Raw genomic sequence first — 23,443 nt, 5'->3', positions numbered from 1 at the left:
TGTCGCAACACTGAGGAAAAAAAGTATTTATTTGGACAATTATCAGAAAGATATATATTCCATATAACATTCCTTTAATTTAACTTAATAACAGACACGTTGTTATATAAAAGCATACGGTTTTAGTAAATGTAACTGTACTGGCTTCCTCGCAGATCAGTGACTTCATCAGTGACCAGCCACTGAATATTCAATGAAAAGCAATGGGACTTCTCGGTTTACGACAGAGTGTGGGAACGGTGGGTAAGATGGCGGCGCTGAAGGAGGAGCAGTGCTACGGACTGTCCTGTGGAAGAGTGAGCAACGGCAGTAATGTCACCGTCTTTCACGTTAAACTCACTGACAGCGCGCTGAGGGCGCTTGAAGGCTTTCAGAGCAGCAAGGTAATTTTGTTCTTTGTAGCAGCGTGCCATTCTGGTTCGGGTCTGAACTCTTTTCCTGTCGGCAGTGACAGACACAGAAGCAGGCAGGCAGGCAGGCAGAGGGAGGTCAGTCACCGCTCTGTCTGCCGCTGCCTTCAAAGCTGAAACACACTGCAGCTTGGTTTATAAAGTCTGTCTTGTTTTGAGTTGGAAATGTTGTAGCGAGGCTATTTTTTTTTTTTAAACTTCACGTTGACCGTAGTCTCGCATTTATCAAGCTCGCTGCTTCTCAACACAGAGCCTCAATGGTTATTTCATTGGATTAAGGTGTTTGGTTTGGTTTGCGCAACAGTTTTAACTTAATTCGCCCCAACATGAGTTGGGAATTAAACTGACAACGAGGGGAGAATCTAGGCTGTCATGTGTCGATGCTTCCAGAAACTTTGTTGAGCTGCAAAGAAATGTTTGGCAGACCTTTGCTAGCAGAACTAGCCTGCGACTGCCTGGAAGCAGTGAGGGTTGGAGCTTTTAAATCGCCTGTTCTGAACTAACGCCTTCTTATAAAGTAGTGTCAGGGGAAAGTGTGAATTGGGTTGACTGTCAAATAACGACTCCGTGAATAATTATGAGAGAACAGCCAGCGTTCATGCGAGAAGTGTCTATTTCATTTCCCAACCCCCTCAGTTCCAGTAAATGCTCACGTACTCATCACAGCCTAAAAATTGCGTCAAACTTAAAAAATTTCTGAATTTATTTTATTTTTGTTTTATACGCATCAACGTTCGCTTTCAAATAATCTACAACCATTACGCCACGGCTTCTTCTTGCTCGCTGGACTTTCTGTGCCCAGAGCTTTAAGTCTGCTTGTGGCCATCTAATGTTTCAGCTTCTATAAATATTTGACAGGGAAAACCTGACAGGGCAGGAGGAAAGGGCCTTATCTCCAGCTTCAGTGGCTGTCTACAGCAAGACTGCAGCTGATAAACCAAAACAAATAAACTGGAACAGGTAAACTCGGTGCTAGTAAGAGGGGTTCTCTCTCAATTGCATTACACAAGTATTTGCGTTTGCCAAGAATGTTCAACTTTATTTTTCTTTGGAGATACACAGAACCATTTTACGTCTGATACAGAAACGTCTGTTTCAGATTTATGGTCTTAAAGGTACTTGCCACACTTTTTATGTAAAAATCAGTGAAATTCTCTTTAGCTCTGGTTTGTTGCCTATAGAACACAATGTAATTGTTTATTTTTTATTTTTTATTAATTGTACTTCAATCAAGTTAAAATCTACTCTACCCAGAAATAAGCTTCCACACGCATGCCTGCAGTGACATCACATTTGGCAACTAGGAGGTCAAAGTTCTTATTTATATTTATTTGGATGTTTTTGAATAACGTTACTCATTCAAATGATCTGAACTTTGTAAGGCAGCAGTAAAACATTCAGGTCATGTAAAACAGACCGTAGGGTTTCAGGAAAATGTGGCTACAGTGAAGCACATGGAAGCAGTTTGTGGAAAGGATAAGGGAAATCTAGAATGGTCAGATTTCACTTGTAGAACAGCCTGTACCAGAGGGTGGCAACATCCACAATTCAAAGAGCCATTTTTTCCCCCTTCTCAAACTAAATTACACATAATCCTTCAAACAAACCTACTGTTTGTTTATTTGTTTTGCTTTTTATGGCTAAGTTATCAACATTGTATGTCCATTTTCTTTTTGGGTTTTAGAGCAGAGAAAATCTAATAAGCCATTATAGCAAGAGAATGAATGCATTCTAACAGCAAAACATATTTAAACATGGCGACAAAAGACAAACCTTGTACATTCAGAAACACTGTTCAATTCTATTTGCTCTGGGAGCAAAGTTATAAAGAGCTACTGTGGAGGAACTTAAGAGCTGCATGTGGCTCCAGAGCTGCAGGTTGCGGACCCCAGCAATCATCATTCTAGTCAACAGTGGCGGCCGGTGAGAAAAAATCTTGCTGTGTCAGTACAATTTTCCTTCATAGTTCATAATGATTCAAACTACTGGAACTGGAAAATAACTATAGCTCCACAACAATGTAGCATTCTTCATACTTCAACATAACAAAAAGGGTCAGTTGAACTAAAAGTAAAAGGTCTGTTAGGTAACTAGCAAAATACACAGCAAATCAGTGACAACGGTTAACACCGAGTCCGACTCAAAACTGTGAAAAATACCAAACTACTGTATGACTGCCAAGAAGTGTAACTCTGAACAACCAGGCTAAATTCTGTTGAAATTGAACTTTTGAGTATCAATTGATGACAGCAGTATGGGATGACATAGTCATGACTACAAACATTAACCGAGAAATCAGTAGGACTTTACCAGGCACCACTTCTGTGGTGCAGGAGGGAAATTCACAGTTCAATAGTCACTTGGTGGAAATGTTGTGCAAGTAACTCAGATTACATTTAAGCACACACTATTAAGAAAAACATAATAGTGTATATAAATAATCATGTATATAAATAATATTTTTTACATTTTTATTTTCCCCCCTTCCAAGTTTGGAAGGGCGGCGCCCCCTATGGTCCAGTCGCCACTGCTAGCCAGCATCAGAGAGAAGAAGTCAGGAAAAAACACGCCATTGCTGTGCAGTCAGAAAGAGGGAAGTTATTCATGTCAGAGTTTGTACTGCATGTATTAAAACTGCTAATGGCAAATACAATTTAGGAAAGACTCAAACTGAGATGTAGGGCTTCAAGATATTGGGGAAAACATTCATACGTGATGAAGATAGCCATTCAAATAAATTCACTTTTTGCTCACTGCACTTTCTTTTTTAATAATTACAAAGTCTCTGCCATTCTACCTGAACTTGAGCATCTTGCAGCCTACCAAATCGTTCCCCCAAACCTTTCTTTGCAGTTGAAATATTTACTACGTCTATGACAGCTGTGATTGTGATGGCATGTAAATCAGAGATGTTGGTTCCTATCTGTGTTGCTGATTATTCTAGTTATTGGTGTGTTCCTTCTTGCAGGTATTTATCACAGGTTGTCTTTAAGTCGTACATCACTCGTACATTAGGTGCAAACTTGACTGGATTTTGTTATTGCTGATGGAGTCACAGGTATTGGTTTGACGGTAACCTCTCCAGGGCTTGTGTGTCAGTTTAAGCAGCTACACTTCGGATTGTTATCGTCTGGCGTGACTGTCGAAGATGGCGTTCATCAGTGCAGACACACAAGTTTGTCAGCCGCTTAACTTTGTGCAGCTGTCAGGAGAATATTACACCATAGATGAAAGGGACTGATAAACTGGAGAGATGGACTCGGCAGTGACGAACCTGTTTGCAGTTTTCATCCTAAGCAGATAAGCAGACTTGCAGCCACCGTGGCCAAGTTCATTATAGGTTAACCGTGTCTTTATGCTTTTCCCACTTATTACACTTAAAACGCTTACTCAGGTTTATTGGATGGAGTCTACCATCGCATAATCAAATGGGTTCATGAAGGGCTTGTTTTGTTAGGAGTGCTTTAAGCATTGGCATGGAAATGAGCACACGCAAGATCACCTGGAGAACGGAGGATTGTGTTTGAGTCACTCTTTTCTTTTGGGTAGGAGGAGTGTCTTTGGTAAAGGTTTAGGAGATCTCAGTTTGCATTCCAGATGAATTTAAATGACAATTATAGACGATGGGGAAATTCATGCAAATAAGTTATTGTTTTAAAATATATGTTTCATATGGGTATACATAGCTGCACTACAATTTGCCTGTTTCATTTAAAACAAATACTTAAAGGTTATAAAGGAGAGCTTGAAATGCTTTTGAAGAATAACAAACTTATAGTATTGCATGACAAACCAACAGCATCGTAGGATTTGCCTTTATGCTTAGCTGAACATCAACAACGACCAACTTAATCACCTTGCTTAGACAGAGGCTACATGCAATCTAAGTAAAATTAATCTCATGTTTCTTTGCAACACCCTAGACTTCAGCCTCAATTGTTTTCATTGTGACTCAGACATTTTTTTTTCCCTAAAGTATTTGCACGCCTTTAGCTTCGTCATAACCCGAACACTGGCTGGTACCCAGCTGCAGCAGCGGGTTGGACAAGGTAGAGAGTTAAAGTCTTAATTGCATCACTGTGCTGTGACTAAATATATCGTGTAGACACTGAAGGAACAAGACATTTTATTTTTTTTTTCCCTTTCAGATATTTTCAGCTTATGCCTATTTAAGCTAGCCAAATGCAAAATGCTGGCTCAGGTGCAGAGCTTGTGCAGTTTGCTTATTGGCGTCAGAGTATTTCTCATGTTGTTTCTGGAAGTTGCGCAACATCCACGCAGCAGCCATGGCGCTGTCTGTGTAATGAGTGCATCCTGTAAGAGACATGGCTATCAGCTGGGTTCCTCTCTCTGCACATTTGAGGACAAAGTTAACCGGAGCTCCTGCTGTGGGACTTGGAGCCCAACACTCACTCTTCCTTTTAATCATGTTTGTATTTTTTTTTTCCTTTAACCGGGTGTGACGCAAGTGAGGAAATGAGTAATTCTGCTACCAGCGTCATCCAGAACGGTTTCTAGAGAGCGGATGAGTTTTTAATAACGCTTTTTCGAATTGTATTGAGACAAAGTGTGATTCAGCAGTGCTCAAGATTACTTTTTCTCTCTTTTTTTTTTTGCTATAAGGAAGTTAACCTCTTCATCTCTAGGCCTCTTTTTGAGAAATATGGTTGAAAATACATGCCCAAAATGAATTGAATGTATCTCAAGAACTACAGAGTTTATTTTAATTGTTTTGGTATCAAAATAAAGACAAGACTCTAGAGAATATGTTACAGCTCTAAAACCCACCCTGCCTGTTACTGAGGAAAGTGAATTAATATGATACACAGCAGAAATTAAGCAAAATATCTATTTCCGCCTAAAAAAACCAGTTCAATATATGAAGATTCCTTTCAAAGCATGTTTACTACATGTTTTGGATGTAGTAAACAACAGTACACAATCTGACCTTTTACTGTGCCAAGTTTCATGGAAAGAAAGTGCATCACATGAGTTTTAGAGAGGTACTACTTGATAAAAATCTAGGCGGACCTTCCAAATTAGCCATTTTGGCACAATTTGTGCCATTTGAACTTTCTCAGTTTTTTTTCTGTAGGTTCTGTTTCAATTATTTATTCTTATAGAATAAATGATTACTTGTCATAGATAAGTAATTACATCTAATAATTGTTTTTGGGGGTTCCTTTGAAAAAAAAATTCCTCCTGGAGTCTCTAGTCTGCGCTCTGCGCGTAAAACCATGCAGTTCTCAATACAGATATTCAAACTTACGCGGGGCGGTTTCTCGGGATCCCATTGGCCAATTTTGATGATTGACACGTCTTTCGAACCGTCAGAGCCAATAGAATCCGAGGGCGTTGACATTAATACGGAAACTAAAGCCATTCACCAATTAGAGGACGGGAAACGCATGTGACGTGCATTGACGGAGTTCGCCTCTACATTTTTATATGGAAGCCCAGGAGGCGGAAGAGGCTCTGGGCAGAGCCGAAAACAGTATGAGATGGATTTAGGGAAAATGGATTATCGAACCAAGTGGAAATATTTAGTCTAATAAGGATTATGACCACGAAACAGCAAAGGTAGGACTGAATTTATGTTTTTCGCTTCGTGAAATTAGCGATTTCTTTTTTTCTTCTTCAGCTGCTGGTTCAGTGAGTTTTGCACGTAGCGTGGTGATTCTGGTATTGTTGGAAACGGCAGAGCTTCGGCTTTACTCTGATTGATAGTTTGTGGGCTTTGGGAATAGTCGCTCTTTCACTGTTGCATTTTTTACCGTGTATGCCTCGTTAGCCTCGTTAGCATCTAATTACGTTTCGTTTTATCAAGCTACTTCGTGTTCAGGCTGGGTGTTGTTGATGTAGAAAATATTGTTTGTATCATTTAGAAGAGCTTTTTCCCGATCTGTGGATATGCAATATGCCTATATTGATAAATGTATAGCATGTTTTTTCAATCGATCTTGTTGCGGCAAGCGCAGAGGACCCAAATTTGGGTCCTCTCGCGACAAACAGGTTTTAAATATCAACTGGAAATTGCAAGTTTTTCAAAGCTAAATTATTTCATAATTGCTGGCATTGTCGTGTTGCGGTCTGGAATATGTGATCTGGTTGACATCTTTCTTCATCCTTTCATACAGATCGCACCAAATGTATTTCTGCCAAATTGTGTCAGCAATTGAGTGTAGAAAATGTCAAACTGAAAACCACTGACCCCTATAGAAGTGTACACAAGCAAAAACAAGCAAACCTTCTCCCAGTGTTTAGGCAATACACATGTTTAACCAACACAAATATCTCTGTGTGAAGTAAGGCTTAGATTAATTTTGTCAAACTATCAATTGTATATATGAAGCCAAACTTGTGACCCTACGGTGAATTAGTGACAGACTCCTGACCTTAATATTGATATTTTAGACTGTTTGATGTTCTGAGTCTGCTTTTGATTAATGTTTTGACTGAAGTTTTCAGCAGTTTGCTGTAACTATAACATAGTTAATGACAGGGTATTGCACTGTTAAAAAAATTAAACCTTTAAAATAGATGAGATGGAAATTTGACAGTTTTGATTCGTGAAAGTGAGAAGTAAAGGGTAATTCTATGCTAAAATAAAGTTTGCCTCAAGGCAAGCATGGTTCTTAAGCATAGAAAAAAATACAGTGTTTAAACTAGGATATAGTTAATTCAGATGTGTTCAACAGCAGCCCTGTAGACTTTCTGTCCTTTTGATAATTTTGCTGAATATTTTCTTTAGCAATGAACTGCAGCAGCAGGGAAGGATTGTTTAATTTCTTCACCATTTAGTACTTGACTGAGCTGTTATCTGAAATATTTTTTTGCATTATGAAGTGTTTTGAAGCTAATATTTAAACGGATAGTGTGAACTTGCGTGCTCCTGGAGGCTTACCATTTCACTGTTGCAGCTTCAGTAGCTTCATTAACCTTTTTTAAGTTGCTCTCTAACATCAGTGTTGTAACATTAGCACAACTAGCATATGGGATCTTTTTGCATTTCCTCTTTTCCTGCCTGTCTGCTTCATGGGGAAAGAACCTCCGAACAACAACAACGTGTCAGGCTTGTCGGCTAAGGAGGGTCACACACGTTTTTCTTTTTTATTTTGGGTTATGACTTCCTGAGGGTTTTAATGTCTTGTTGCAAAGCTGCTGTCTGAGAAAATACGACAATTTGGGTAAATAAGGAATTTATTGATTTATATTGATTTTGATGCAATGAGTTTCTTTGGATGACTCCTTTTTTTAGGGATCAATTGTATCAAGATATCAATTATTTTTGATGACCCTGATTCATTGCTCTGTCTGAATTTATTTATTAGAAAAGAACAGATAACGGAGTATTGATGATGTTTCAAATGGAACTCTGGCATTAATGCAGTAAGGCCATGATGACTAGGGATACTTGGCACCTCCACGGATGTTTGGTACATTGAATAAATAGATTTTTGGTGTCGAAACCTAAATAATCATCAGATTTTATTACTGATTAAAAAACAAATTCTTGTGGCAAGCTATGGGCCTGGGCATCCAGGTCCTGCCTCAACCCTCATGAGATCGGAGAGAAGTAATGGATCTGGATTTTGCTGCCCAACTTTGGTTGGTCTGCCAGCAGCATGGTTATTTAAGGAATGCTTATTCCTCCATCTCAGCAGATCACGGGTCAGCGCCAGGGACGGCTGTAATGACTAAAGCCAAATATGACTCACTAAATGTCATGGTGTTCCTCTGTCCTGTGACAGGGTTACTACAAGTGACCATGTTAACCCAGTGTCACAGCAGACTGCCTGACCTGCTGTGTCGTTTGGCAATGTGTGTTTGTGGAAGAACGCATTGCTTTTGAACAAGCAGCTAGTGAAGCAATTTGGAGCTTTGTATGTCTGTAATCTTCGGTTGAAAAATGTTTTATTAGCCCTAAGAGATTGCATAAAATAAAATTAAACGGAATTTGGCAAACCTTGATGGAGTCCCCTCTAACATGGAGCTGGATTTTCTCTGCTTTTTTCAAATCTGTAGGAGAGTCCCTTTAAGTAAAAAACAAAACTTTAATACATATGTAACACATATGTAGTTATTTTTGTGACTGTTTTCAAGCTAATGACTTACTTTTTAGGTCCATAGAGAGCCTATACTCCATCCTGTTTTTACTCACATTTTGTCACCAAATGCATCACAATGATATATGCATATTCTTATGAAGACATTCAGTAAGTGTAAATAATGCTTACAATACTGGATTGCTTATATTTTCAAGGTTTTTTTTTTTTTTTTTTTTAGATGGATTTAAATGCTTTTTGAGATTGTGGACAGCTATGTAAAAGCAGGTTGATGCACTGCTAAATCCATTAACCTGAGTTATATCATTATACCCAGCTTGTCCTATGTTGTAAAGGATTTCCTGTCATATGAGAGTAAATATGTTTTTATGAAATAAAGGCCCTACAGAAGTGAACAGAATGTCATAAGTATTAAATAGTCTACATTAGTGTGTTTAATACTTGTTCTTGAATAACACTTGACTCACAACACTACTGCAATTTCACATTTATTGTTAAATTCTACTTTTTGTCCCAGCAAACCTCTCTCTTTCTCCAACAGAAGGGAGTAATTTGTTTCTTTTAGAGGAACATCTGACTAGGGAACTCACTTCTTGCTCCTAACGATATTTGCATGTGGAAGAGTTTGTAGAGATCATCGATTAATGTTGAATTTATGTGTGCTGCTGCTTTTGTATTGTCTTGCGACAAAAACAGCAGCTTGGAGTTTGCTGGCAGGAGGCGTTTTCTTTTGTTCCAGCTGCGCAGGTACAGTCTCTGTTTGTCTGAGGTTGTTGTTTATGATGCAAGTGGCTCTTGCCAAACAGGAATAGAAGCAGCGAGTCCGACAGCCCCTTTGTTCTAAGAAACACAAAAAAACCGCTGAGTGCAACAAGAGAATGAATATTTAGGGGAAAATGTTGGAGAACTTTTCAGAACCTGAAAATGACACGGTTAAGGTCAAATGTGTTCGGAGTCGCATAGATCAATGCAAATCCTCAAGACTGTTCTTCAGCTACCACTTGTTTAATAAAAGCATGTTTTCTACGTTGCAATGTCAACATAGAACATGTGAGTGCAGTGTGATTGAAGCAGCAGTATTAAAGCCATTACTATTCATGCTGATTACAGAACATGTCACACACCAGCCTAACTATTGCATACCACTCGTCTCTTCCTTTAAATCGGTGTTCTCAAGCTGCAGTCCTCGAGGGCTGGAGTCCTGGAACTTTTAAATGTGACCCTTGTCCTACACTCCTGAATCAAATGGTCCAACTGCCTCACCAGCATGCAGTGAAGCTCTACAGAGCTCTGCTAATGAGCTAATATTGGAGCCAGGTGTGCTGAAACGGACATCTAAAGTCGAAGGACTCTGGCTGTTGAGAAATGCAGTTTGAGACCCCTGCTTTAAACGCTCAAAAGTGACAAAAGAGAACAGTTATGTATTTTCCAGGCACATAGTGCGGTTTTATAGAACAATCAAATAGCTAGGTTACTTTCAATTAATCTGAGAATGTTGTATCAAAAACAACTTAAAGGTAAACTGACTTAGATTCATAACGATATGATGCTTTGAAACTGGTGTCGGTCTCTTTAAGATCCTCCTACCCGTCATCACAACAATTCTTCTCCGTTGATGACATTTACAAACGTTCTTAGGCGTGTTGCCGGTGTTTGCTAATTGCTGCTAGTACAGCTGTGTGGGCGTGGCGCTGGGAGCTCGACTGGAGACTAAAGATCCAAGTTCGGGGTGAATGGGTGGCACGTCGTACGAATAAGTGTTAAGATGCCCTCGAATGTCTACCATGGGAAAGTATCCAGAATACCATCTCTGAATGCACAACACTGGTAAGTTGGTACCAGTCAGATATTGTTTATGCACCACATCCTAGCCAAGTAATTGATGCTGACTGTGATCATCCCTTTTAAGACCGCAGTGTACCCATTGTCTGACTGTGGCTTCCAGCAGGATAATGCACCAGGTCATTAAGATCACATCTTCTCAAACTGCTATTTTGAACATGACAGGAAGGTCGCTGTACTTAAAGGACCTACGCTCTCACCAGATCTCAGTTCAACAGAGCATTTTTGAGGATGTGATGTAATCGGAGTTGAACAACGTGGACAAATCTGCATGGAGCTCTCTTGCCAAAATCAACCAGAATCCCTAAGAGAGCATTTTTAACACCTAGTTGAATCTATGCACCTTAAATACAAGTTTAAATGCAAAATGGGTGCCAAAGTAGCACAAACATGGTATTCCTAATAAAGTGGCAAAAGAGTGTATGATGCTGTTTGTTTAAGTTTTCTGGTGTATCCTGTTAAAATATTTTTTTCTCACTTTTTTCACCTTTCAATATATATTTTCAAAGCATCACCCATTTCCTTAAAAAAAGTGCTTAGAACTGTAAAAATAATTTAAAAAATTGTGCTTTTTGTAAATTACCTTGTTTCTGTTTTGTAAATGTCACTTTAGAAGCAGCTTGTGAGGTGTGTGTGTCACGTGCAACATAAACTGATCTTACTCTTGCAGCGAACAAAGGGTGCATACATCTTAAAGTAATGCCTCTATTTGAAGCACAAGATCAAACGTACTGATGCATTCATCGGTAAAAGACATGAAAAGCTTCAAAGGATGTCTTCGTAGTGTTGAAGAGCCAGCTCCTGTAAAAGCACCAATAACGGGGTCCAATAAAGCCAACATCTGTTACTTGGGCTCATAATCTCAGCTACGTTTAAGGGCCAGAGCGGAAAGATATAATCAGCAATGATGAATGCCCACTGAACATGTAGACACTGTCATTTCATCCTTGTAGAGTGCAGACTGCTCCTTCCACTTTAATCTGAGACAAGTTGAACATCTCAATGTGGCAGCAATGCAAAATAAATGGCTGATAATTTCAGCTCATATATCTATTTAGACCTGGCCATTCCTTTCCCTGTTTCCAATTAAAACAAAAAAAGGGACTTCAATAAATGTAATGATTTTTGGCTGTTTTTGTTTGTTTGTTGTTAGGGTCTTAAAGGGATGATTGAAGTCATTGTTTTTTTCTCTACCATCGCTATAGAAAAAACATTGAGGTTCAAGATTTCCCTTTTTTTTTTTTTTGCTGCTTTTCCAAAATAACAGGAATATGCAGTCAGAGAGCAAGTGTTGGTTAAATGGGCAACATGTTTTAGACAGGGTTAGTTTCAGACCGGTGAGCTTGGCAGCAGAGAGGAGCCTTGTCAAGCTGATCCCCACTCTGTTGCTGGTTGGCTCTGACTGGGAGCATCCGCAGCCCTGATCGGTGATCAGGACCTAATCTCTGTCCCTAAGGAATCCCTGTCCCTGTGGAACATTCTGGGCTCAGGTCCCAGAGAATAGTGACATGTCAGCAGCCCATTGAAATGAACAGGCTGAGGGTAGCACTATGTTAGCAGTGTTACCAGAGCAGCGGGGGAGGTGGGGAGCCTGTTGGGTGGGGATCGCTAAAACCTGCAATGTTTAAAATTTCAGGAATAGTGAGGCGCTCTGTCAGTTTTGGTGCTCTGAGCGAGCACATTTCATGAGGAAATGAAACGCTCTCTTTCTGTAAAGCTTGTGAACTAGAGCATTTCTTCCTTTTTTCCCCTTTATTTTATTGTTTTTAGTCTGGGTGCCAGACAAAGTGGTTATGTGTCTTTTATAATGTCCAGCATGTACCACACAGCTGCCAATTAAACCTCCACTTAAATCTTAAGAGTTTCTGAAAATGTATTTGCACATAGTTGCTAGTTTGACTTTATCCAGCCACTGCTTTAGGATCTTTTACTTGAGATGCTTATTGTTGTGTCTTAGTGCATCTGTTCCTCCTTAAATATTTTTTAAATTATTCCTGGCATTGAAATATTTTCTATGAAAGAATTTTACTTTCAAGTTTTACTACTTTAACCAAAACACATGAAACACGTATCCATGTGTTTTGGTTGCTTCAACCTCTAAAATATCAGGTATTAAAGCAAATGAACATGTTTTATAAAATATCATTTCTTAAATGATAAGTAACTTAAATGTATTGTGAAATTTGGTTTGTCTTACAGCTTTAAGCAGAGAATTACCAATGTTGAAGACAAGTGTGATAACTGTCCAGATATTTGTATGCTTTGTCAGGGTGATGCAACAGAAAACGTTGGGCTTTTATTGTGAAGTTAAGTAATAACTGAACTAGACATTGCATTGTCTAGAGGAACCTTATGACCTTTATGGTTGGGTGAAAAGGTTTGTATTTGTTTCTCAAAAAAAAAAAAAAAATTAGAATCCCTATTTGGTATAGATTGTGGAAGCCCATTTCTGGAAAAAAAAAAAAAATTCCCTCATAATTATGTGTCTCACATCACTTAGCTATGCCATTATCATGACGTAAATATTTTATCCTCAAGATAAATTGTTTCATATCCTGCTAAATATTTTGATGCATTTAACATAAACAATTCAATAACTGCCTGTATGCATGAAACAGTCACATGTCAAACAATTATGTTCTTAACTCTAGACGGACTCGGGGTTTCCCCAAGTGTATTATTAGTCACCTTGTTTTCCATTTTTAACACAGAAACAGAGTTAACTGCTGTATCACTTGTACACTGGGCTTAGCAGGATTTCTGGGGGAAACCCTGCAGAATATCAGACTTTTATTTACTGTGGTTGTTATCCCCATACAGACCAAATGACATGTTTATTGGCATTACATTATGGCATTTATCTAGACTATGAGATAATAGAAAATGACATTAAACTGTTGTTTGTCAAAGCAGATATGAAATGTTCCTGTGACTGATACAAATTGATGTCGTCAGTGCAAAACATCTCACGAAGAATGATTCAATTTATTACCTTGATAAAGTCTGGTATTGTACAACCAAAACTGCTAATGTACAAAATGGGGTCGCCCTCCTTGTCCTCTTTGTCAGAGGTCCATTGTTTTCTCATTTGCTTTGATCTGTAACAAATGGCTGCATATCTGTTTATGCTGCAAAATGGCTTGTCCCCAACTCTTTAGAAATGTCTTCCTTTCTGGCTAAAGGAACATCCAATAACCTTTGGAACAACGCATGTCAAACTAGTGCGAAGTTTAACCAGTTAATTAGGCGACCATGCCTTTGAGATGGGGAACATTTAAATTCGGATACAATCTTACTTTTAAATTCATCACTGCATTATTTAACAAGCCAGGCCCAAATCTAAACTTGTGACTAGAGAAACAAAGTAAACTCTATGACCCAGTGGACTGAAGGACCCCCTCTATCAGCCTGAAACTGGAAATATTTGCTCTGTATGACTTGACTATCTTGAGATTGTCTCCTTGTAAATTCGTTTCCAGTACTTCAGCTCGTTTTTTTTTTTGTTGTTTTTTTTTTTTACTATGACTTACATTGAGGTTTCTCCAGATTCCTCACCAGTTTTGAATTTTGGACTGGAGTTGATGTCACCAACTCCAGTCCTCAAGGGCTACCATCCTGCAACTTTTAGATTCATCTATGCTCCAAAATGTCTGAATTCCCTCACCAGCATTCATTCCTCTCTGCAATAGGCTGGAAACGAGCAGTTTATTTGATCCAGGTGTGTTTGAGCAGAGACGCATCTAAAAGTTACAGGATGGTAGCCCTTCAGGACTGGAGTTGGTGACCCCTGGACTAGACCATTGGAAAATGTTGATTCTTTATCTGATGGGCTACATTGGACTTGTTGCATGAGCCAGCACTGGCATAGCTTTAGTTGTCACAGATGGCCTTACCTTTGACCAGAAATTAATTAGCTGCATTCACAACCAGCCCTGCACTAGAAGGTGCTGCAGTAACTGCAGAAGACTCTCTGCGAACCAGATGTTCCAGCACTGCATTTGATAGTTGGTGTGAGGTGTTTATGTGATGATGTGCTTTACCACCAATCTTCTCCACTTTTTGCATTTACCCAATAAATGTTGCAGAGGTCTCACAGTTGGTTGAGTTACAGCTTTGCAAACCAAACCATATTTAGGATCTTTATATTAGTGAAATTTTTGAATTGTAATGGCACAGATTTTAACGTAAGCTGATGACATTTTTGGTAAAATGCCAGCAATCAGTTTTTTTTGTTTTGTTTTTGTTTTTTTCTGCAGTGCCCAGGTGTGTTCATTTAGCTATTGGGTGACTGTTGAGGAGTTGATGTAAAGTTGTGTAATAAATTTCCCTTATTGAATCATGTAATTGAAAATATGATTTGAACTGAGTTGAACATATTTTACAAGTCAAAATAAAACCTAAACTAATTTCTGTTTCTTTGTTGCAGGTCCTGTCACAACAGCCATTGATCAGATTTAATGGAAACCAAGGGGTAAGCAAACAATCTTTCACTACCTCAGCACAGCCATTCATGCACGTGTTACAAAGCATTGTTTCTTTATTCAGTATTGCTCTGGAGGCATTACAGTTAACTTGCTGAATTAAAAAAAAAAACATAGTTTTTAGTGCCAAAATGCATGTTTGAGCCGTCGTGAGATGCAGCTTAGTTTAAGATTTCATCATTTTGATGCTGACACACACACACACACACACACACACACAGTGCTGTAAATTCATGTCCACCCACTCCCCAGTGTTTCATTTCTTAGAAAGCAAAGCAACAGAAGCTTGCATTGTTTTCTTAAATTATTGCTTTACTGTTATTTGTTCTGTTATTGCCTACATTTTACTCCTTTTTAAAAAAAATGTTTCTTTTCCTTTGGTTTGCAGGCCTTGCCATATTTATGGTTAATATTAAAAACTGCAACATTAAAATGTAGTAATATATAATTGCAGTGCTATAACCTCAAACAGAAAGAGATTTTATCTTTAATTTTTGCATACTTTTGTTCAGTGGGAAAAAGAATCCCAGTATAAGAAATGAGAATTTTTTTTAATATTCACTAGTAATGCAGACCCAGTCTTCCCCTTTGCTTTCTTCTCCTCAGCTAAACTCGCATGTTTCTGTTGGATTTAGGTCTGGGGACTGAGATCAAGGTTAACTTTTTATTTGGTGAACCATTTCCGTCTTGACTTAAATCATTATCCTGTGATGATCTTTATCCTAACCTATTTGACCTAGTCATTATATTAATGCACTCTTATGAGTATGGTTCCCCCACATCTTAAAAAAAAAAAACACCCGACCCCCATATATTCAAATTAATAGGTCATTTCTGTATTTTTCAGTTTGAGTTTATTTGAGATGTTTTCCAGAGATGTTTTAAACTTTAATGGGGTTTCAAATCAATATGGCCAGAAGTTTGAGTTTGACCAATCAATGCTTTTTTTTAAATATATTTTTGTTGTTTGTGTGAACATATATTTTTGCAACTTATGTTCTCTTCCCTATGTTGTCTTTGGTCAGTGGATATAAGGGCTGAAGGACGGATCATCTTTGAGTTTTTTTTTTTTTTTTTTTCCCCTTTTGGTCAGCATACTTGGCATACTCATGTTTCTGTCCATTATAGGAGTCATTGTAGGGCTCTGCGAAATTTGATCATGATGCATCTGTCTCTGGAGAAATGCTAGGATTCTCTGGATTGTCCTTTTTTTTTTAAGTTTTGGAGCGGTTTTATTTGCCTGTGTGATACTTTCTATAGAAAAACAGTCTATTTTAACTCTCCAAGAAGAAATCTGAGTAGTCATGCAGTTTTCACACAGTGAGAAAAATGATTGGCACGGAAGTGCAAAAAAAAAAAAGCCAATTGTGCAGACTGAAAAGAGCAAATAATATTCATATAATTAAACCCTGAAGCAAGGATTATGTTCACTCAACACACATCTGCTTGCTTTGCCTCTTCTGCATTAAAAGCAGGTGAGTGAAAGCATAAAGTTGACTCACCGTCAAGTGATAATGGATCTATTAGACAGGGGTGTTTTATGTTAGTGTATTAATACATCTTTATTCCTGCAGCTGGTTGCTGCTAATGTGTCAAGAAAACTAACTGTGCAGTTGTGGAAGTATTTCTGTATTGTCTAGTAACAATATTCACAAAGAGACAAAACAAATGGTTAACGTGTGTGGGCGTGCTCAGTCTGACATGGGTCCTGGGTTTATTTGCTCTTCTGTTTTGCAAATGTTCAGGTTACTTTGACATGCTCTTGGCTGGCACAGCTGGTGATTTCCTGTATCCAAACACTCTGCTGGCATTGCAGCCGCATCCAGAATATTGTAATTATAGGCTTCTTGTGGCTCTCATTCCAAGAACTGCAGAAACTTCTAACATGTCCATACACGATGATGTTGCATATGTGGAAAGGTATAATTTTACCCTGCTACATTTTACCTCCTGCACTGATTGGCCCAACCCGCACTATTACCTGCATGATTTGACTTTACCTTGACGTATGTCAGCAAGTGTGGTAATACGAAATCTTTGAAGCGCAGGTAACATTTTCTGATTCATACATAAACGACTTGGTATGAGAATAATCGGCATGATTGAGATCCATTCTCGTGAGGATTTGTTGATTTTAGACCTCTACATTCATTCCTTTACATTAGAATATAAATTGGGATAGACGCAAAGAAAGCCTGTGGAGAGGAAAAGAAGGGTCTATGAGTCGAGTTGAATATTTATGTTCAGTGACGAGAAGAACCTAAACCTTTTGGCAATCACACACCGCCTGCTGATTTTTAGGTGCATCCCACTTAATTAGAATGCCACCCAAAAGTAAATGTATTTCTGTAACTCGGTTAAACACGAATATAACTTCATTACACGCAGCGTGGTATATTTTTATTATTTGCTAAAGGAGCTGACTTGTTAGTGCGCCGTTCCACATGCTTGCGTTTGCTGAGTAGCTTTATGAAGATGCTGATTTCATTTTACAGCTGATGCTGGCAATACCAATACCTGCTTGAATCATCAGCAAACTGATCCGACTTAAACCTCACTGTTGACCAGGGGTTTTATCAAGAGGAAGCTGAGGGACATCAGACGTGCTGACGGCTGCTACTAAGGCAACCTGGGCTTCTTTAACTCTCCAGCAGAGCCACAAGCTCATTGTCTCCATGCTGTGCTGCATGGATGCAGTAATTTATGCAAAGAAGCCCCGACTAGTTATTAACTTCATGAACTGAATAGGACACGGACCAGCCTTTCAGCAGAGCCACATTCTTGCATTAAAAATCGTTGATGTTTTTCTATAAACTGTAAGGTTTAATCATCAGAAATATCAAACACTTCTAAATCTCAATCTCTGTGCAACAAAAGTATGTAATATATATACTTTTCCTTTTTTGAATTGAATTACTTGTATGAATGAACTTTTCTGTGATGCTTTCATTTATTGTGAAGCTCTGTTACAGTGAAGGGTTTGGATTTCTGCTATGCGAAAAAAATGTGAAATACCAGTTGTGCTAGTCACTGTTAACCAGACCTGCAGAATGGGCCATTCACAATTTTGGAATCCTTTTTTGGGGAAACTATGCAAGCAATTTTGAAAGATAAAATTACTAGGAAGGACATTGAATGAACCATCTGCCTACCAAAAGCTTGCTTTCACTATTCAGATTAATGGAGGGAAGCCTGCTTTCAGTTTTGAAGAGGCTGTTTGTTGGAGGGAAGCTGTTCCTTGCAAGCTGTTGGCTCTTTTCCACCGGTACAGACACTGTTTCGTAGGTGGGATTCATTATACATTTACTGCAGTTCTGAACAGAGTAGCCAGTTGTCTTGAAAGGTACATTTTATCCCTCAGTTATACCTTCGTCTTGTGACTCTTCTACTTCAAAAGAAAAAAGTGCTAACATTTTCTTGTACCTCATCTATTTAATTCTTCTTTTAATCAGCCTGTCTGTTCAGAAAACGTGATCAGAAAACTCAGCCTCACTTTACCTGTTTTGTTAAAGCCGTGTTGCAGAAAGTCCTTCTGTTATTTGGCTTTTCGCGTCCTCCTCTATGACATATTTGGCACGTATAGTGCTGCCTTTTACATGCTGGTACGGTGTAGCAGAGCTTATTTATCATCTGATCATTCATGCAGGCAGAAGATTTTATTGATGCCACAGGCTTGCTCAGGAAAATATTTGTTGCTACTAGTTCAGAATGCCAGTAAGAAGTGAGAAAGTGGCTAAATTATACAACAGATGGCCTGGCTGTCACAAGATCCCACTTTTCATTCAGTCAGATTCATTCATCTGGTACAATTTTCTCTCTCTCTCTCTCTCTGAGCTCTGGTAAAGCTTTCACACATTTCTTTTAGAGTGAAAAGAAAGCAAAGATTTAAAGGATGGAATCCCTATAAATATTTTATTAAAAATGATGGCTATGCCGTGAAGGCTGCTTGTATAATTAAGATTGTTTTGCACAAAGCATATGTTAATGTCTTAACATCAATAACATTTTAACAATTAGAAGAACAATCTATTCAAAAAAGTCAAGAAGTATTTTTTCAAAGAGCCTACTTATGATTTTAGTAAGTAAGCACAGAAGATGAATACAAGAGAAATAAAAAAAACATATAGTATCTAAATATTCTGTACACTACTTACTATATAGAGTAGAAGAGTAATATCAAAGCTGAATAAAAATCTGGCTTATCAGATGTTCACTGATATCTCAACAGTTTTAAGAAAGGGGCTTGCAGTCTCATTTTAAAGGCTAAGGCAAATGAGGGAAAATTCAATGTTTTGGAACCAACCGTTGGCTGCCCAAGCCAGAACTGAACTGGCAGGAGGAAATGGGAATAGAGGATGCCTTCTCTGAGTCAGACACAGCTGTTTTAATTTCTCAGAACTTGTGTTTTGGCTATTGGGTTCAGCTCTGTTAGTCAGGAGATCACTCAGGAACTGGAAAGCTCTTGGTTCTGGCTCAGTTCGTTGGATGCTTGGGTTGTTTCCCTACTTTGGCTTTGAAACTGTTGAAGAAAGTGACTGAGGAATCCTAACTCTATTGGAGGTGTAGAGGAAAAACGGCTTTGTTGGGATTAACAATTACATCAACATAAAAAAAAAAAAGCATATGGTGAAAACATTTTTTTGCATCCACGTCTCACCGTGTTGAGCAGATTTTTTATTTTTATTTTTTTACCAATTGTCAGGCAAACCTGTTGTTGCTTGTGTTTGTCTGCTTTCAAGTCTCACCTTTTAGCTGGAGTTTTGGAGGAGAAGAGTCATCCCAGGGTGTTAATAAGCCAATTAGAAGCAAGCTTTAAATATTGTGCAAATCACTGCTTGGTGGAAATGGTTTAATTTTTCTTTTTATGTCTTCTAACTAGTGCAGGAGTCTGGGACTTCAATTCTTAAGGGCTTGTGTACCACAACTTTTAGATGTGCTGAATCACCCCATCAGCTGGAAATAAATAAATACAGAGTCCTGCTAACAATTTAATTATTTGACTCAGATGTGTTTAAGCAGAGCCACATTGAAAGCTCCTGGACACCAGCCCTCGAGGACCCTAGTTTGATACCCCAGACTAGAGCGAGATGAAAAATGTCAAAGTTACCATCTGCTGGCTGAAGCTTTATTTTCAAGATTTCCAAAGTGTAACCATTTTGTTAAATAAAAAAATGGGAGTTTGCTTTCGGATTCTGTTAGATTAATGAATAAAGTTAGCAAATCAATTAAAAACTTTTCTGAATTGGCAAAATAAGATGTAGATGCTGAGAGACATCCAGATAGATTATTTTGAGTACAGTCTTTCAAAGTCGTAGAAAACATAAATATTTTCCGATTCCCTGACTCCCTTTGCAAGACTTAAAAGCTTGTCCAGCAAAGATATTTTGAATCACCCTAGAGGAAAGCAGTTAAATGAGGTGAAAGGCCAGATTGTTCCTGTGCACTTTTACTCACTGATTCTTAGTCATATTAGTCATGTTGTCTTCCTGTTGTTCACTCTTTTTAGAGTCATACATGTGATATCTGGTAATTCATGCAACTGATAATTTGTACAGGATTGTGCAATGCTTTCATAATAAGTTATTAGGCCAGATTCCTATGTCCAAAAACACGGCCGTTACAGCTTAATCTCTGCCTGTACGTGTTTTTGTGATTTTATTTTTTTTCTTCTTTCTCCTCCTCAGTCCTATCAAGCATGAGATGACCTTTTTAGACTCCACTTCAGTGGCTGCTCTTAGACATGTTTTCTTCTTTGCTTTGTTTTTACCGTTTCCACACTCTTGGGTTTGGGCTTGTCGGTACCAAAACCAGTTTACAGGTCCGAATGCTTTTAAAGGTCACACTGAAAGGCTGGCAGTTTTTTTTTTTTTTTTTTTTTTTTTTACGTAAAACTGATACGTAAATGAGGCTTTTTTTTTTTCTTTTTGCCAGTACATGTCAGAAATCTAAATTAGGTCAAAGTATTACTGTAGTAGATATTTTGATTATTATCAAACTGCTAAACCTTGTTTTTGCGACCTCTTTAGCCACAGTCGGTGTCAGTTTACACAAATATCACTGTGCAGTTGAATCATATTTCATCGGTACCCACACGCACATACGAACAGACTTTGGTGGCCCAGTTACACAGCTCACCTACATGAGAGGAACGCTGTCTTGCTTTTGGGTTTAAAGGGGCTCTTCAGCTGGGGTTTTCAGTAAGAATCCATCTCTTTTCCAGACACTTCACCCTTATTTTGTATGCGTGCTCAGAGTGGGTTCATCTGTAATGTTTGTTCAAGTGAAACCTGAGCCATTTGGTGCGGAGGAGCCTCTTCTCGCGGTGTCATCCTCTACAGTGTGAGTCAGTGAGCCCAGCTTAGTCACACCCCTGTGCCCTGGTTTTCAGTCAGTTCCTCTGCCTCCTAATTGTATCTGGACTAACACAGTCAGCTCAGCCTCACTCTTCATCTGTCTTTTCAAATAAGTGTTATAAAAGCAGATTGTACTTTTACCTTTTTTATCCTCCCTCTCGCAATGTCGATGTTTGTTTTGCTTGCAAATGTTTGATTTTTCCAGGCTCTTTTTTTTCTACCGTAATTAAAATCAAGTCATTAAATAAATAAATAAATTTAAAAAAAAAACGTATGTCCAAAGACTGAAAACACCTAGGTCTATATAAAAAAAAAATTAATTCCCCATCATGCTTTATTAAGTCACATTCACCTAATTTTTGGAAAGCTGCGTTCACTTTCCAAGCTTTCAAGCCTGATGACTAACTGACCTGAATCAAGATTTCTCCTAAATGGAACCAGTCTTGCAACACAAAATAGACTAAACAGACCTCAAAAAGCAACACATCATGTCCTAAACTAAAGAAATGCAAGAACAAATAAGAATTGCAGTCATTGACAGATTTAAAAACCAATTCTTAACATATTAGGACTCACTTTCCCAGAGCAATGGTCTTTATCTACAAATGGAGATTAGGACAAATAAATGCCTCAAAGCACTGCAGGTCTCATTTGCCAAATTTAAAGTTTGTGGCCATGATTCAACAATAGAAACTTGCACAGACCATCATACCGATGATCAAAACTGGCATTGGTAGAGTGTTGATGTGATAATCAATAGAAACATGAGTTGTCTCTTATCAGGAAGATTCTCAGGGAGAATGACCAGCAATCTGTTTCTAAACTTTTATATGGTCAGTAATCCAGAACCCACCTGTAAGACCCACCTGTCTTTGATTGGCCCTGTTAAAGTTTTGACTTTAGTCAGCGTGCTGCAGAGTTACCTTAAACAGGCCATTTTAAAATCCCCCAGTGTTGCTGAATTAAAACAATCCCTTAAAGATTGGAATAAAATCCCTCCACTCCTTGCTTCTACTTACAAAAACTTGATTTAAATTGTGACAGGTTAGTTTTATTGATCGAATGAAATAATTTTCCACACAGGGAGAGGCAGGTTTTTGATCACTTTCTACCTGAATAAATTTCATCACGACTTAGTATTGTAATTTCTCTCCTTTTCTTGCTCTAAAACCGATGATATCAACACTCCAAATAATTTAATTATGACAAAAAGCACAAACCGATGAAATCTGCATGAGAGAGAGAGAAAATAATCTTTCACAGCACAGTAGCTGTCAAGTCTCAAACCTTAGCAGGTTCCAAGACATAGTATCACCACCACTCTTCCAGCTGGAGCTCAAATTTCACAGGAGTGCATTATCCTGCCACTGTAAAAATGTTCATGAAGGATGTGTGTGTGTGTGTGTGGCTGCAGCAGTGTTTAGGTGGGTGGTACGCGTTTGTCGGGCCCAGAACTCTCTCAGCAGAACATTGCCCCCCAGCACTAGTCTCCTTTTTATTATGCACTCCATGCATCTGGATAGTGTTCCTCACAACAAGAAGTGTAATTACAATCATAACAATGGCATCCGCATCGACAAACAATAAGAATCTCCAAATTGAGGCCAAGCATGTGCTGCGTGTGCCAGCTACATCCTCTCCCAAAAATAGACCGGGTATGTTCTTCAGGCAATAAGAAACAAAGACGGGAGCAATCAGGAGATCAACCACCGCTATGAGAGCTGGGGTTTTTATGTGTGCAAGGCCAAACATTGGTTTCTCTTGTGTCAACATGACAAAAAGCAATAACTTTAAAAGAGGGCATTAGTGTAATGAGTTGCATGTCATTGTCTCCCCTTCTTACTTGCATGCATTGGCCTAATACCTTAACTGAGATTGAAAGCAGAAGATTACTTAATTTTAGAAGATGGTTTCACTAAATAAGCACAAATTAAAGGTTTTCAGAGAACAGCTCAGACAGCTTGAGAATATGATTTTGTTTACCCTTTTAAATAAGATCAGATGGATAAGAGAACTGAAAAATAATTATTTGTATTTTGATTTTTCTGGCTGTTTAAGTGGCTATTTTTAAATAAATTTTACCTAATGGTATTAGGCGTAATAATACCATATTGCACATATACCATTAGATGGTAGATTCACACATTTACTGCACTTTTTTAAATAGTTTTACCACCTACAGGACATTGTCATTTTTTTCTACATGGATGATTTCCCATAACAGAGAGAGCCAGAAGCACAACAGGATAAAGCAGCAGCTTTGGTGTATTTCATTCAGCCTTCCTGTTATC

At 38.4% G+C, this 23,443-nt stretch overlaps 1 protein-coding gene across 1 annotated transcript in view; it reads left to right on the top strand.

The window, feature by feature from the left end:
* The first annotated feature begins 210 nt into the window (after positions 1–210).
* The window catches only part of ell (elongation factor RNA polymerase II), a 39,460-nt gene continuing 16,227 nt past the window's right edge, over positions 211–23,443 (top strand). Inside the window, exons 1-2 of the mRNA XM_014991510.2 lie at positions 211–383; positions 14,745–14,789. Coding sequence (XP_014846996.2) covers positions 249–383; positions 14,745–14,789 — 180 coding nt within the window. The 5' untranslated portion in view covers positions 211–248. The remainder of the gene's footprint in view (positions 384–14,744; positions 14,790–23,443) is intronic.

This window comes from Poecilia mexicana, unplaced genomic scaffold, assembly GCF_051168715.1.
Source record: "Poecilia mexicana isolate PSO_F unplaced genomic scaffold, ASM5116871v1 scaffold_4, whole genome shotgun sequence".
Taxonomy (NCBI): domain Eukaryota; kingdom Metazoa; phylum Chordata; class Actinopteri; order Cyprinodontiformes; family Poeciliidae; genus Poecilia; species Poecilia mexicana.
This window is presented reverse-complemented; position numbering and strand designations above follow the sequence as displayed.